Here is a 17,466-nt window from a genome sequence, read left to right as displayed (position 1 = left end):
TTTAAAAGGAAAAAAAAAAAAAAAAAAGAAGCCCTACAATTCATTAAAAGGTCAAATACAAATGAAGATACTAGATATCAGTTCTGCCAAAATCAAATAGAGCACAAAAGTCACTGCATAAAAACACTAGAGGGATTTCAGATAGAAATGTTGTATTGGTTAATATTACTTCTCTGTGTTCTCCACTAGTTAAAGAAAGTAAGAAGACATTAATGCAACCTTGGGGCTAAGGACTCAGAGATCAAGGCTGTTAACAGAGGGACAGTGCATGAGATGGGTGGGTCAGTGTGAGGTAGAAGGGCTCACGACAAGTCTCACAACCAGCTTCCTATTGTAGATGGAAGCTGGCCAGTGGAGGCCTACTTTAAACCTTGATCATCTTACGTAGGTAATTTTAGCCCACTAGTGTTCCTAAACAAAACATGAGTTTTATCCCTCTAGTTCAGAATATCTAAAAATCTCACCTGTGCCTTCTCTAGCAAGAGGAAATAGAGCGAAACTCCTGGAGTAGGCATGTTGAACCTGCATTACTCAAGTTTAACAAATTTAACTTTCTTGATACTCCAGCCATGGTACACCCTCATGCCTACAGTGCTGTTTCATGTTTCCATGCCTATACTATTTTCCTGGTCCACCCTTACCTCCACCTGGCTAACTCTAACTCTTCATGACTCAGCCTATCGATTAGCTATTTATGAAAGCCTTTTCTAAATCCCTCTCTCTATCCTCTGCTGGATTTGGAGATGCTAGAATTACATAGCATCTCGAAGAGATACTTTTCACAGAACTTATTTTACTATAGTGTTTGTTCACCAGTCTACTCCACTAAAAAGTAGATGATAGTAACTAGACTGTATAGACTATACACAAATCAATCGGAAGAGAACAGAATAAGAATTCAACAATTAATTCATTTTAAGAGTAACTAGAAATAAAATTTATGAAGCTTTGAAGAATAACACTTCATATTCACTGATATCAGCACTATAATGAAACTGGAGATAGATTTTAGCTTTTACAAAAAAGTAGGGTCAGGGCAGCACTCTTGAGAGTTAAAACAATGTCAGACTCTGTTGGTGATGGTATGTCTTTAAGAAATATAAAGATTCATAAAGAAGCACAACAAAAAGAAAAGGACAGCAGAAATTTGGAGTCAAAAGAGGATTTTTAGAGAACCATCTAGCTCAATATCTTATTTTGGAAATCAGGACACTGATTAAAATTAGCTAAACAATTTGTCTAAAATTATTTTGAGTTTTAGATAAGGTCTTTGAGACCCAATTTAATCAATAAGAGTTCACATTATTTGGATACAAATATTTGGCTTTATTGCATATATTATAATTGTCCAAAATGTAACTTCCATCAAACTAACATTTTGTGGTAAAAACCATTCAATCACCCTTAGCAATAATGTGCTGATTCTCACAACATGGTATTTTATGAGCTATAGCATATGTGAATTATTAATTTTATAAAAATATTAAAATTAAACCAACTTCTCTCAATTTTTTTTATACAAAACTTAGAGATATAAACAATAAAATTTCCTATGAGAACTTAGGTGAAGTTTAAATGTATAGTTACCTTTGAATATTCTCATTAAAAAGTATAGATTAAATTTTTATACATAAAAAATTTAGGTTATCACTTAATCAAATGTATTTCATTTAATAATTCTCTAATACCATTGGAACTCATTTTAAAAGGGGTCATTTTTATATTGGACAGGTTGAAATGATAGGCACTTCTTTCTTATCTGAGCTGATAGTGCCTTCCTTTAACTTCTCATTATTATTGCTAGTGATTAGTTAGCTCTGCTATTAAAAATGAAGTCCCAGACCCAGCAGTATGAATGTCACCTAGAAATGACAGAAATGCAGAATCTTTAGCCCGGAACTAGTGAATCAGGCTCAATATTAACAAGATCCCCAAGTAATTCCCAGGCACTTTATAGTAAACTATTCTAAGGCTAAATATACTTGACAGTTTTTCCCCACTACAGTCAACTATTTGAAGATAGCTGCCATATTCCCTATTCATTTTTATTTTTAAAGGGTAAATGGTTTCATTTCTTTGTATTTCCTCGTGTAAATTAATGGATACTAGTAATTTTTTTTTATATCATTAGCTGTTGCCAATCTAGATCCATTCTGAACTTTTGCTTTTGAAGATGTGGGATTTAAAACACTGGTGCAGAAGCCCTTACTGATGAATGCTAATTATAGAAAATATATTGCTTTAATTTGATTTTTTTTTTTTTTGGTACAGCGGCTCGAACTCGGGTCCTTGCACCTGCAAGGTAGGCAACAGAACCACTGAGCTAAATCCCTGGCCCTAACTTATATTTTGTTTTTTAATTTTTTTTATTTTTTGACACTGGGAACTGAACTTGGGTCCCTGCAATTGCAAAGCAGGCACTGGAAAAACTGAAGCAAATCCCCGGCCCCCTAACTTGTATTTTAAAGAATTTTAAAAAAGAAAAATATTGGTAATAATATATATGGAATAGTTCTGAAAATAACAGACTAGTAAAACATTATTGTGCTGAATAATGTAATGATTTTAGAGCAATAAAAGACAGCATAAAATAACCAAATTTTAACTATGACAGATTGTGCAGTATAAGACTAGCATGTATCATTCACCTTGACAAACTGAGTTACATGCTGTTCTAGTACAGGGCATTTACCTTGCTGCTGCTGCTCCATTCTGATCTTTCATTTGCCACATTTTTCTTTGGTAGTACAATTATCACTACAGTGGGCCCTCCAGTTATGGCTGGCCTGGCATATGAACAATTTGGGTTACAACTGGAATTTTAGTTTTAACTTATGATCAAAGTCTTGAGTTATGCCCAAATGCTGGCTGCTTGTGTTTCCAGACAGTCTCAGATACAGATTTATTCTTAAAGAGTTCTGGATGAAACATTACAACATCCTTTCCTGTGTGGGGTTGAGAAATCCTGGCCCAGTGAGTCTCTAAGGACACTGAGATCTGCCTGTACACAGGAGAGAGACTTTGAAGGCTGCACAGAGGAGCCTGAGCCTTCAGTTGACCAACTTGAGTTACAACCAGCCCTCACCAACTAAATGAATTTGTAAGTCAAAGGTCAACTGTACTTCTTAAAGTTCAACTCTGCCATCATCCTCCTGGAAGCCTGCTCGAATTCTCCCAAGAAAAAAATGTCTGTCGATCCTTTTTCTAGAAGAATTCTACTGCTATATTCATTATTCCCATTTGGGGCACGTTTCTATCTTTCTCAGTTTTGTGAAAAGTTGATTACTGCTTAATTCATCTTGGCATAGTCACATCCTTTATAAAGTTAGCCCTAAATAAATATTCATTGGTCAGATAAAATCAAATAAATCCTTTTATCATGGGAATATTAAAATATATTTATCTGTTTTCTTATTTGGTATTTTCTAAATGTATCTGGAAATAATATTCTTTTAAAACAGTCAAACTAACAATCCTTAGTCTCCTTTCACTTCTTATTTAATTGTGCTTCTGCATTGTTACAACGAGAGCAGCTGAAATATTGCAAGCTGACAGTTGTGTAATGGCAAACTCCTAGCCAATTCGCAGGAAGGTTAACTAGGAACTGCGTGATAACAAGCTAAGGGTATCAGAAGGAAAGTGAAAGAATAAACACATAGTTAATATTCCATGATTACATATGACCATGTAAAGACACCAACTTTTAAAATGCTGCTGTTCTAAATGTAACAGGATGCTAATAGGCATCACAACAGGTAATGTACAACTAGTTGATGTTTTATGTTTTCATGAAGTGTTGGGATCACTGTCATCCTCTATTTTCTCCATTAGGAGGGGTTTCCTTTTCTCCCTTTCAATTATTAAAAAATTTTTTTTTAGAATTTTAGACACACTCCAGCTCTTACTAACCACTACTTGAATTTAGACTGCAGAAAGTGAAAATCCTGGCTGTGTAGTGCGGCAGAACAGTAACACTAACATGTAGCAAAATCTGCAGTAATTTGGACCTGACATGTTAAGAATCATCCACAGTACCAAGGGTGAGGTGATATGGCACTGTCATTCCAAAACAAAAAGAGTAGGCAAGTTTTAATGATTGATCTTTACTTCTTGATAACCTTGGACTTTCTGCAATCTCAGTCTCACACTGTAGGCTCTGGCTGCCCAAGTTTATCTGCTTAATAACAAATGCCCATGTTCACAAGCACACACATGTATGGTATTTAGAGTAGATTGAAATATTATTATCCATAATGGCTGTGTTTTACTCACCAAGTTGTACAAACACACGTAACATCTCATACGCGCACGTTTCAACTCGATGGTGTGGCAAGTGAAGGAGATGGGGTTGGTACTGCACTGTGCCTTCTCCTAGTGTATTGCTGACTATGTAGTCTATGCTCCAGCACCATGCAATTAAGTCATGAAAAATAGTTTTAAAAAAATCACACAATAATGTTAAAAGCTTATGATTTTATGGAGCCACTTCACGAGCTGTCCAGGGCTGCATGCCCACAGGATGGACACATCTGATCCTGTATCACACAAAACTGCATAAACTCCCTTATTTTGTTCAAACAGAAACCTAATTTCTTTAAATTTTTTTTTTTTTTTTTTTGGTACTGGGCATCAAACTTGGGTCCTTGTGCTTGCGAGGCAGGCAGCAGAACTACTGAGCCAAATCACTGGCCCTCTTTAAATGAATTTTAAGACCAGTGAGTGTATCCTTGATTTTTTTATGCTATTCTTAGCATGATACAGGGCAAATGTTTAAGATACTGATGAGTAACTTTTTCTTTTCTTCCTCCCACTTTTGATAAATAATAATTTATTAAGAAAGCCCTTATAATGTGAAATAAAAATGCTACCTGTTACCCATAAAAAGTGAGTACTCAAAGCAAAAATATTGTTTTGAATTCAATTTAATTTATATCACTGGATCCCCTAAACATCTGAGGATGTATGACAAAATACATAGGCAAATAAATACAAAGCACACTACATTCTTTCATCTAAGACTTCTTAGAATGTTTTATAGTCTAAGAATAAGAAACGAAAACTTTCTCCAACTTAGTTGTCTAAGACACACTTCTCCTGCAACAACTATTTATGAATTGAACAATACCACTATCAATGTTTGTGGTAAGCAGTTCAGAAACATCTTGAAGGTCCCTAATGTTTAACAATGTGTAACTTGAGATTATTAATAGTTAAAAAATACATACCAATATTTAGCTAAAATACTACTTAAAAATCAAATCATCACAAAATGAGTTAAAGTTGTTCTTATTTAATATTTGATTAGGTAAAAATACAGTCATCTCTAGAAAAATGTGATTTTAATTCATCACAATATTTTCAACACAAAGGCTTACCGAATAATGGAAAAGAGAACAGGTAAAGGATGTGCTGACTTATTTGTAAAATTCTTCTTTTATGGTACAATATAAACTATATTTTCTTCAAAGTCTTCTCCTATGATTTTAACATTTATTGGTCTTCATTCCTACTTAGTGTGCCTGAATTAAAAACTAACCTTTCCTCTTTTTTATTTTGAGATGTAAAAATGTGAAGAAAAATAGGGAACACTTGTGTTCCTAGTATGTACACACATGATCACCAAGTCTGTCATGTTTGCTTTAATCTTTTCTAATAAATAGTACAACCACGAAGATCAATATCTTTCATTCAAGTATTTACGGAGAGCTGACTGGGTCACCAATGTGGTAATAGGCAATGCACACTGAATGGTGAACAGCCACGTGACCTGCACTTACACATCTTACAGTGTAGTATGAGAAACACAATCAAATAATTACAGAAAGTATTATGAACTTAAAAGATGGGAAGGGGGAACTGACCAGGAAGGTCAGTTACTTAAAGGAAAGAAGTCTGCATTGAAATTTGAAGCATATCATGGATGGTAGTGCAACATATTGCCTTTCCGGTAAATAGAGAATTTGAGGGACAAAAGAGCACAGTGATTTCAGAGGATAAAGAAAAACTAACATCGCAGATGTACACAGAATGTGGTATGGGAAGGAATAACAAAGCCCAAGGCTGGAGTGACAGGAGGCAAGCAGGGACCAGACTTATCAAACCATGTCACAATACAACACTATGACGCTAATGGGCTACAAAAGTAAGAGTGTATGAGGAAAACCAGTGGGAATGCTTAAGGCAGAGCCACCTACTTGGGTTGGAGTGATGGCAGGGATGCAGAAAAGTAGGCAAGCTTGAGTGTGATCTCAAATGTAAAGGAAGGAGCAAAGTAATGAGGGATATGTCAAGGATGACTTGCAAGTTTCAGGTAGATGCGGCTGCTGAAAAGAACAGTCTGGAGACAATGCCTTTAAATTTTAGGTTTGAGGTAAATTCTGAGTCACCCAAGGGAGACGTCAAGGAGACAAGTATATGAATCTGGAGTATAAAGAAGGGTGTGGTTTGTAGCTTTCCATTAAGATGACGAAGGAGGACAGGCAGGGATTTTGAAAAGTCACTAAGCCTAGGCAGCACACATTAAAATATTTATGTGTATTTCAGGAATAACTCAAGGTTGCTTAAAGACAGACTAAGAAAATGGGGTAGAATGGTTTTCTTAATCATTTTCTGTCTTTTGGGGAAAAAACTGATAAAGACAGTTAATCAATATGGTACTGTATTGTAAATACTCCCTACTTTTTTCAAAATAGTTCTAATATATCTGATAAAAGTTCCCAAATGATACATCCAGCTGATACTGTCATTAAGCAATTTTCTTATAAATATAACCAGAAGCGAAAATTTCATTTAGATCCTTTTCCTATTTGTTAATTGTTTTTCGCATTTTCACTTTACTTTCTATATAAACCAACCCAGCTTTACAATTTTCATAGTTTTGCATTGCTCTGGGGAAATACAAAAGATACTAGTCTCAAAGTTACACATGATACATTAAGCAAAAATTGGCTAATATGTCAACCATTCTGTTTACATAATTGCAAAAATGGCAAATATTAAAATCAAATTTAAGTTGGATGGTTTGAGTAAATGGTATACTGACATCTTTGCTCTACTGACTTTTTAAAAGCTTTAACAAAAATGAAATGCCAAATAAAATCCTTAATTGAAAGAAAGGAAAAAAATGTTATTAAGCACTTATTAGAAAAGACAAGTAATGACACTGTATGCTATGTGCTTAAGTAACTATGGTCCTAGATTTATTCTTCCATTTAAGCCAGTTGTCGGAATGCTTTTATAATCTCTTGTTTCAATTTGTTACATACCAGTTAGCAATGTCCTTGTGAGCTACTAAATTTTGAAGAAATGCTTGTAATCCTAATTGTCTATCTTCTAAAAAATCGGCATTGTAATTATTTTTAAACCAGCGTTTTGGTGGAAGTGCTAATCGAAAGCCTGGAAACATCTCTTTTAACTGAAAAAGAAAAGAGAAAGTACAATATTTAACTCAGTTACACCAATTCCATAAAATCTATCCCATTCAGCATGTGATTACAAAACAAGCTTAAAATAATTAAATTCAGGTAAGCTTTTTATGCATTATTTCTTGATTTGTATCAGACGTGTATATACAAGTTTTAACCACTTCATATTCTTGTCAAAACTTGGCATTGTCCATCTTTATTTTATTTATTTTAGTTTTTTTGATACAGCGTCTCACTATGTAGTTGAGACTGACCTGGAACTATGTAGCCCAGGGTGGTCTCCAACTCACAGTGATCCTCCTGCCTCAGTCTCCCGAGTGCTGGGATTATAGGCCTGCGCCACCACGCCTGGTGGCATTGTCCATCTTTAATACTGGCCATTCCAGTGGGTGTGTAGTAGTATTTCAGTGGGGCTGTAATTTGCATTTCTGTTGATAAACAATGTCACATATTTTCTCATTTGCCTATTTGCATTTGCAAGTCTTCGTTCATGAATTATCTACTCATATCTTTCAACTATCCCCTCCTGTTAAAAAAAATTGGGTTTTCTTTTTATTAAGTTGAGAGCACTTTATTGAATCCAAGTCCTTTGTCAGATATATGTGTTAAATATTTTCTTACAGACTGAAGCTTGAACTTTATTTATTTGGTACCAGGGATCAAACTCGGGTCCTTGAGCTTGCGAGGCAGGTGGTGGAACCACTGAGCTAAATCCCCGGCCCTCACATTTTAAAGTTAGCTAATTCATCTACTCTTCTTTTTATGGTTTATGCTGTTTTTTTTCAGCTTTAATTGAGTTTATTGGTACATTTTAGGGATACAGTACAGTTATATTCATTGTTGAGATCCTGTACCTCTACATGACAGGTCTTGGCTCTCATTTTTTTCCCTTGTCCCTGCCCTCCCTTCACCCCTCCTCCTCTCCCCATCTATAAATATTTTATTTCCATCTTTTCATTATCTCACATTTTTTTGGTTTGTGCTTTTTAAGCTAAGAATTTTTGCTCATTTCAAGGCTGCAAAGAGTTTCTTCAATGTTTTTTCTTAGAAGTTTATAGTTTTAACTCATATTTTTGTTTCTGATCTATTTTGCACATTTGGCTTCAATTTTCTTTTCTTAGGGAAGATCTTCAGGACCTGTGAAACCAGGTTTAGACTCCCTTTATATATTCTGTTCAAGATACTGTAACTGTAACAAATGACCTCAAAACTTAGCAAGAAACAACTACTCATTAAAGTAATGGATTCTGTGTGCCAGTAATTCATCGCAGGTATAGTGAGGAGAACTTATCTCTGTTCTACAGGAAACTGAGGATCCAGCTAGAAAACTTGAAAGCTGGGAGCAAGACTTATTTGAAGATCACTCACTCACTCACTCACTCACTCAAACGTGTAAGTGGCTACTGGCTGAAACTTTCTGGGGCTATCAGCCACAAGCCTAACACTGGTGATTCCATGTGCCCTGGACTTTCTCATAGCATGGAGGGTAGATTTCAAAATCAACCATCACAAAATACAGCCAGGATGAAACAGTATACTTCTTATGATCTAGCTGTGAAAGTCCCATGGTATCATGTCTACTGTCCTTCACTGGGTCAAGAAGCCCCAAGCTCACCCAGGTTCAAGGGAAGAGGATGTAGATTCTACCTCTTGATAGGTAGTGGCAAGATTCTGGAAAAGCACGGGGAATTGAAGGCATTGGTGTGATTTTTAAGACAAGACATTGTGCCACACACTGTCAAGTTATTGATGTATCTTTTAATGATGTTTGTCACAATGTAAATAATACTTATTTAGTTTTAGATTCTATTAAATCAATGATTCTAAACCTTAGTTGTACACTGGAATCACTTTAGAAGTTTTGAAAGATATTAATGACCATGACTTACAGATTAGGATCTAATTAGTTGGAGTGTGACCTGGGTACTGTAATTTTAGAAAGCTTTCCAGGGAAGTCCAAAGTGCAGCTCAGATTAAGAACCATTTTAATACACTGCAATTACTCTGCCTTAATTCTAGTTGCATTATCAATATCTAGCATCGTGGTGGCAGTCAAAAATATATGTTCAATAAATGTGTAAAATAAATGAAATAAATCCATGTAAATTCAGCATTTCTATATTTAAGTATAAGATTAAGTATGACAGTTATAAAAAGAAGACCAACAAAAGGGGAAAATGTACAGGGCAAAATAAAAATGGAAAATATAACATACTCTATTTCTATAAATAATTGAAGAAGAAAATAAATGAGGCAAAAATTAGAAAGCAAATTGGATAAATGAAAACTGATTTGATTTCAATATATAAATACATATTTCTGGCCTGGAGTCTTATTATTTTATAAAGAAAATAATGAGAGTAATGAGAAAATAAGTCTTTTAGTTTTAAGTTTAATGATTTAAGTGCCACGTATGTCCAAATACATGGTTAATTTTTTTTCCTCTGAAGAAGTATCCATGAATAAAAGGAGTTGCAAAATTGAGTGATTCAAGAAAAGAAAGACCTGGGATAGAGGAAATAAAGTTCAACAAAGGAAAGAGGTGGGGAAAAAAAAATCTCCAGAAGGACAGTGAGAGGCAACAGGCTGCCCCTCGTGGACCATATATTGAGGGGAAATAGCTCAGGACAGAGCAGTGACTCCGGAGACACACTGAGGCCGGCACACCAATGAATTTTTCAGCGTGAGAGCTAATATGAGGAATAGCTGAGCTTGACTTGACTTGACAGTAAGCTGGTAACATGCTGCTCCCTCCTTCCCATTCAGTCTTGCTGCCTGGATTGAAAACATTCATTTTATCACACACATGCTTACTTTGACCTACTGCTTTGACACAGAAGTAGAAAATACTGAGTTCTAAAGTAGAATTTACAGAAAAACCCACTTCTCCTTGCCGTATTTCTGCAACAATGCTTCATTCCATCGATCCTACAACCTTGCCCACTGTCTCAACTCAGAAAAGGTGGACACATTCCAGAACCTGCTCAAAACTTTGCCCTGACTTCCACAGAAAACGTGCTTAGAAAACTCCCAGAAAAACTGACCTGGGAATTAAAAGATAAATCAGTGTCCTACAGAAAGTTTTCTCTAACTAGTGTAACTTGAACTATGTTCAATAATTTTCACATTGTCAACTGGGTATTTTTTCTTCATAAATATGTAACTGATGAATGTAAACTCCTTAAAGTTAGATATCTATAGGGTTTTTATATTACAACAAATTCCTAGCACAATGGTGGGTTCAAACTTTATTTATTGCATATATACTTCATGACTGTTGTACAATTACAAGATTTTACTTTATTTTTAATAATTTTAAAAATAGTAACCTAACTTTAACTGTGTGCTTGCTAGTATGTGACATACATTTTTCTTGGATTTTGCAAGTAAAGGGGGTGACGGGTTCAGCTCTCTTTGTTATCTACTACAGTCTCCCCTTATCCATGGTTTTGCCTCCTATGGCTTTCAGTTTCCCATGGTCAAGTGCAGTGCCAAATATTAAGTGGGAAATTCCATCAATAAAATTCATGAATTTTAAATTATGTGCTGCTACATTTTATCCTGTTTCAGTGGGATGTGAATCATCCTTCTTTTCAGCGTGTTCACACTGCATACCCTACCTGCCAGTTAAGTCATTTAGGAGCCCTCTTGGTTATCAGATGGACCATCATGGTACTGCAGGACTGTTCAAGTATCTCTTATGTAGTAGCCCAACACTTTGTACCATTGCCTGCCTCACTCACTTGGCTTCATCTGCATCTCCTGGAGGCATTACATCATCACAAGAAGGTTGAATATAGTACAAGAAGGTCTTTTGAGAGAGTCCACATTTATATAACTTTTATTATAGCATATTATAATTGTTCTAGCTTATCATTCATTTCTTACCACACCTAATTTATAAACTGAACTTTATCCCAGATGTGTGCATATAGTATGTATAAGGTTTGGTACTATCTGCTCTCAGTCATCCACTGCGTATGTTGGAATATATCCTCAGAAGATAGAGTGACCTTGTGTAAGACTGACATGGACTCTTATTGATAATTTTAAGTAGCTAACTTAGAGAACAAGGAGATATTTAGTGGGCTTAAATTTCTATTAATATCTTTCTTCACAATCTTGAGTAATCCCTTTTTTTTCTCATTGAGTTTATTGGTATATTTTAGGTATACAGTACAGTTACATTCCTCAATGGTTGAGTAATCTCAATCTCAGTTTGTAGAAGAAACATTTTAGTAATAAAGATCAATCTAAAGATAAAGAGAACTAAGTAACACTTGATCTCTGAAAAAAAGGTAAGCCATAAAGAATTAAATAGCTCTAAAGTGAATTGTTCAAAACAATGAATGAATAAAATAATGATTGTATACGAAAGCTAAGAATTCCACTTAAGTATCTGAGAACTGTATAAATTTCTTTGATCTTCCTGTTATTTAATCATTAAAAAATCAACATAAGGTACAGAATTACATATTCTTGATTCATCAATATAATATATAAGGTTTAGGAATAGTAGAGAAAATGTAAATGGTAGAAATACATTAGAAATAATACTTTTAATTTCATATATTTTTAGTGTGCCTGAATTCTGACTGTAACCTGTCACAAAAGTTTTCAATTGTAGTATTATGTGAGCACTCAAAAAGCTTAGGATTTTGGAGCATTATAAATTTCAGATTTTTGAATTAGGGATACTTAGCCTGTATAAAAAGGTATCAAGAATACAACTAATAAAAGATAAAATAGGGGCTGGGGATTTAGCTCAGTGGTTCCACTGCTCACCTCACAAGTGCAAGGTCTCAAGTTTAATCCTGAGTACCAAAAAAAGATAAAATAGTTTAGCATTCTATATTTTACATTTTTATATAAATTGAGGTTTTCAGAGAAGCAGAAACTTTTTGGCAGCTGGACAGCTGTGAAGTCACATAAATGGGGATTCTCAATGCTAAACAATGAAATAAACGAACTTTACAAGTTTTAAGTAACCCAAGGAAAGAGGAAAGGGAGGGTAGCAAATGGAAAAGAACAGAAACAGTAAATTTTCTCTACTAAACTCCTGACAAAACTGGGGAATGGCTTCTGCATGTTCTAAGTCCATCTTACCTGTCTGCTTAAAAGCGTCATAAATCACTTGCTTCTTTTAGAACAATGCTCTCTCTTGGTTTCCAAAGTACCAATTAACCCTTACCTGTCTCTAATTTTCCTCAAGATCTGCAGAAGTTCTGCTCTTCCTTCTCTATTACATTTTCTAAATGCACTAATTCCTGTTAGAAATTTATGTTGGTTCTAAACAAAAGCACTGTATATAAAACACTAATCAATATCCTTTGAGCTAAATCTTTCCAATATTAATGACTGCTTATGAATAGAATAAATACTACAAATATGGTTATTGTGTTAAAATCATGCAAAACGTAATGGTTTCCTCTAGGAAGATCTGCATTTCCAACACTGGATAATACTATCTAAATGTCTGGCAATCTGCTGGGTAAAAACGGGTTTGTTACTTTTCTTTTCTTAGAGTACTTGTGATATTAAATGTTCTCAGACATACTAGTCACTTATATTTCTTCTGTGAATAATTGTTTGTATCATTTGTTATGATTTTACTTTTGGGTTCATGTTTAAGAGTTAATATATTGAGGCTTATTATCAACCTGTTTCGTATGTGCAATACGCAGAACTGCAGTTTCCTGACCTTTGCCTCTGTTATTGCTTCTGTAATTTTTGTTATGTTACACAGCAAAGGGATTTTGCATCTGTTATTAAGGTTACTAATCAGGTGACCTTAAGACAGGGAGATATCCGGGTGAGCCTAATCTTATCACATGAGCCATTTATAATGTTTTCTTTGGCTTGTGGCAAAAGTAAAAGCTGGAGGAATTCAAAGCACAGGAGGGGACACGATCCACTGTTGGTGGCTTCAAAGATGTGCAGGGAATGTAGAGCAGTCTCTATGAGCTAAGAATTATTTGTGGCTGGCTGCTAACAAAACAACAAGGACCTTGGTCCTACAACTTCAAGAAGCTAAATTCTGCCAGCAAACCGAATGAGCTAGGAAGCTGATTCTTCCCCAGAGACTCCAGATAAGATCCCAGCCAAGTGAAAGCTTGATTTTTGAGCTTGCTTGATCCTAAAAAGCAAACCAAGCTGAACCCATCTGAACCACTAATAAGCTATTGTATGTAACCAGGTTTATGATAATGGTAGGCAGCAAAACTAAAATAATACGTTAAAATATTTTTTTGTTTACTCTTTCAAAGCCATGTGATTATACAATAACCTAATCTTATATAGGTCTTTCCCAAGCTTACAAGATTATATAAATAACTTATACAAATCGAATATTAAAGGTTTCACAATTTCCACTAAAAAATTATTTTTTTTTGTATAAAATGATCAAAATAGGATTTAAGGACACTAAAGTGAAATGAAACGTTTAACTTCCTTATGCTAGCAGAGATTTGACTTGGTTCAGACAATAAAGAAAGAGGATACAAATATAGAATATGTATAGGGCACAGATAAATAACTCACATTCAAAAGGCAGTTTGGGATTTACTGAAGTACTTACTTTGTCATTAAGCCTAGAGAAGTCAGTGTATCTTCTGAAAACTACCCAGCTTTCTTCTGGGGTTTTCTTTACTAGTATTTTATATACCTAGAAAGAGAGCAAGACAGGAAGATTGAGAGAGAGAAAGAAAGAGAGAAAGACACACACAGAGAAATAGATATAAAAAAGTAAAGATATTCAAACCAAATATTTTAAAACCCCCTACTTGATAATGCAAACTATGATACTTATTATGCAAAAAGCACCAGAAATCATTTAGATTGTCAGACGTGCAAATAATCAATGGGGGTACTAAATGAAAAAAAAATTTTTAAAAATATAAATATGACAAATTTAAGACTAAAAGCTTTCTCTGTACACACTATAGTTAACTCATCAGCTTCTAAAATGTTTTATGGCAACATATTTTAAAACCGATAAAAGAATCAATTGGACATGAAGAAGCTATAAAAATAGCTATTTTGCCCTATGTAATCTGCAAATTCAATTATCTGTCAAAGCTATGTTTTCAGATTAGTTCAATACTATTTTTATCTCCATGGCTGAAATATGAGCCTGAAATATTAAAACAAATCCATATTAAAGTTCAATTTCTGTAATTGTGAGATATGATTAATAAGATGGCAAATACTTAAGTTTAAAAAGATTATTGCAATAAAAGACATACTGCTTTAATCCTCCTCAAAATGCAGCCTCTCTTCATGTGAACACACACATCCCTTGTTCTTGCCATTTTCTGAAGCAGCTCTGCAAGTCCTCTTTCACATCTCTAGCTGTGCTTTTGGGTCTGCCTTGATGTTCTCATGAAACTAAAAATGTTTCTTTCCCTTTTGTGGGAAGAGCTAGAAGTCACATGGTGCTAGAGCTGGGGAATAATTAGGATGCAGACAAACTAATGTTTTTATGAGCCTGCCTTTCCACTGGATGGCGCTGAGCAGCAGCATTTATTAGTATATTTTTAATCATGTCTCATAAAGACTTATGAAAGAGGACTGCTAGAATTGCTTCAGAAAGTGGCACGGAAGATGGGGTAAGTATGTTCTAAGCAAGGGAGAATATTCTGAGGGTGATCAATGGCAAAACTTAATAGTAAGTTTTTCTAATGCCCACTGTCTATTTATATAATTATCTAGGCTACTTAGTAGAAAAATTTGGTTGAAGTCAAAATATTCTTTAAAAAAAACACACATAGAGAAAAACATAGATCCTATTTTTTAAAAGTACAATTTTAGAATTTACCAGGAAGAAGTACTATTTGTGACAAAATCTCAAAGATCTTTTTTACTAGAGGACTCTGTTAAGCTAACATGTAAGGCGTTCTATATGTGCTAAATGAATGAAACGCATACTTTTCACTTGTCACTCTAGAGCTGCACTTTAGCCACATGTGGCTACTGGACACGGGAAACATGACTAATACAGCGAGTGCAAAATACACACTGGATTTTAAAGACAATGTGAAAAAAGATGCAAATGGTTTTTATTAACATTGTTTTATGACAACTTACTGAGACGATAATATCTTGGACTTATTAGTCGAATAAAATCTTATTAAAACAATTTCACCAGTTTCTCAGTTTTCTTAATGTGATCAGTAGAAAAACCTACAATTATACATATGATTTGAATTTGGGATTCACATACTTCTAATGGACAGCTGCTTGTGGGGGACAAGTCATTATTTCAGGACTGTAGACTGTTCTTCCCATTTGCATTTTCTGCCATACAGACTGTTTTTCTCAGCTTTTACATGGGAGAATCAACAGGGGTAAAAATAAATGTATATATATATATATATGGAACAAGATTACCTGGGTATCTTTTAAAGACTGGAAAAAAGTCCTGACCTAAGAAAGTCACAATGTGGATACAGAAGAAAATCTGTTTTTAGGAATTAAGTCATTAAAACAGAGGTGAATTGATTTGAAATTTAAGTACAAATGAATGATGATGAAATCAATTTCACATGATAATTAGTTTTATCTGTAAATAACTCACACTGACATTATTTTCTGTTTCGGAAAATACTCCCTCCCTCAAACTAAGCTGTTCTTTGCTCTTGCCGCTAAACACTCCTATTTCTCTAAGAAAGATAAAAGTGCAGACCTTTGTGTCTTGCCTTTCCCAGAAAGTTTTCTTTCAACTTTCTACTTGTTTAATACTTTCAATGAAAACTTTATGTGTATAGTACTAATCAATTCCTTTCTTTATGTGCTAGTAGCAGTTACTGTTACTACTCTTTGAAATTTCATATATATTACTTTGTGCTAACACTTCATATAGTCCTTTTTTACACACACACACACAGGGCCAGTGGTTTAGCTCAGTGCTGTCACTGTCTGCCTCACAAGTACAAGGATCCGAGTTCAATCCCCGGTACCCGCCTCAAAAAAAAATATATATGTGTATGTGTGTGTGTGTGTGTATGAGTATACACACTATAGGCCTATAACCTGGTGAATTTTTACAAAGTGAACACACCCATCTAAGTGGAACTAAAGGAAAGAAAAAAAAATTAATTGAAGAAGTCCTCAGGTACCCTTTCCAATTCTAGTCACCACCTAGCCTTGTCACTTTATTTTTAAACACTCTTTTCAGAGACTTAATAGTCTACACATTATCAGATCTTCATAGTCCTAATATCTTCTTCAGTTAAAAGATCAACTTTAAGATTCAGAGATCAATTCAAAGGAACATATTTAGGAAAAAGTTATTTCGCAAATCAAAGGTTTCCAGTCTTGTATATCTAGTTCCGACTTCTATAAACTCAACTTACATATATAGACACGCAATATATATGTATACCCATAGTATGTATATATGTATAGTGTGTGTGTACACATTCACACCCACACCTGACGTATCTACTTGGAAGTTTAATGTACATCTGAAATTTAACATGCCTCAAAACAAATTCTAATGGTCCTCAGAACCTTACATCTAATTAACTTTATCCTTATTATTTAGGTCAAAACTTTGAGGTCAACTTTGACTTCTTTCTTCCACACTCCACTTCCAAATTATTAGAAAACAGTGCTAGCTCTTCCCTTAAAATAGATCTAGAATCTGCAAACTTCTCAAGATCACCTCTGCATTCTAGTTTACACCAGTATCATGTCTCTCTTGTATTATTGCAAGAACGTAAATGCTTCCTGCTTCTACTCTTGCCCCTCTAATCTAGTTTCAATTCAGTAGCCAGACTGGGCCCTTTAAACCTAAGTGAGATCACATGACTTTTCATTAAAAATACTTTTTCAAATATACCCATCCCATACAGAGTAAAATCCAGGGTCCTAGCAACGGCCTACATGCCACATAACAAAATATTAGAAAGTGGATAACTTATAAATAACGCAATTTATTTTTTGGGCTGGGGATTTAGCTCAGCAGTTCGGTGGCCTGCCTTGCAAGCACAAAGACCCATGTTCAATCCCTGGTACCAAAAAAAAAAAAAAAAAAAAAAAA

General features: G+C 34.6%; 1 protein-coding gene across 3 annotated transcripts in view; it reads right to left on the bottom strand.

The window, feature by feature from the left end:
- The window catches only part of Snx16 (sorting nexin 16), a 33,271-nt gene that overhangs the window by 11,867 nt on the left and 3,938 nt on the right, over window positions 1–17,466 (bottom strand). For 2 of the 3 annotated variants that reach the window (XM_010641614.3, XM_033760387.1), the window contains exons 3-4: window positions 14,002–14,088; window positions 7,266–7,414 (exon numbers count right to left, since the gene is read on the bottom strand). In XM_010641614.3, coding sequence (XP_010639916.1) covers window positions 7,266–7,414; window positions 14,002–14,088 — 236 coding nt within the window. The remainder of the gene's footprint in view (window positions 1–7,265; window positions 7,415–14,001; window positions 14,089–17,466) is intronic. The other variant, XM_010641616.3, reaches the window with a different exon arrangement.

Source organism: Fukomys damarensis, unplaced genomic scaffold, assembly GCF_012274545.1.
Source record: "Fukomys damarensis isolate Sample0158 unplaced genomic scaffold, DMR_v1.0_HiC HiC_scaffold_5, whole genome shotgun sequence".
Classification (NCBI taxonomy): Eukaryota; Metazoa; Chordata; class Mammalia; order Rodentia; family Bathyergidae; genus Fukomys; species Fukomys damarensis.
The sequence above is the reverse complement of the archived record's forward strand: the minus strand, read 5'-3'. Positions and strand labels throughout refer to the sequence as shown.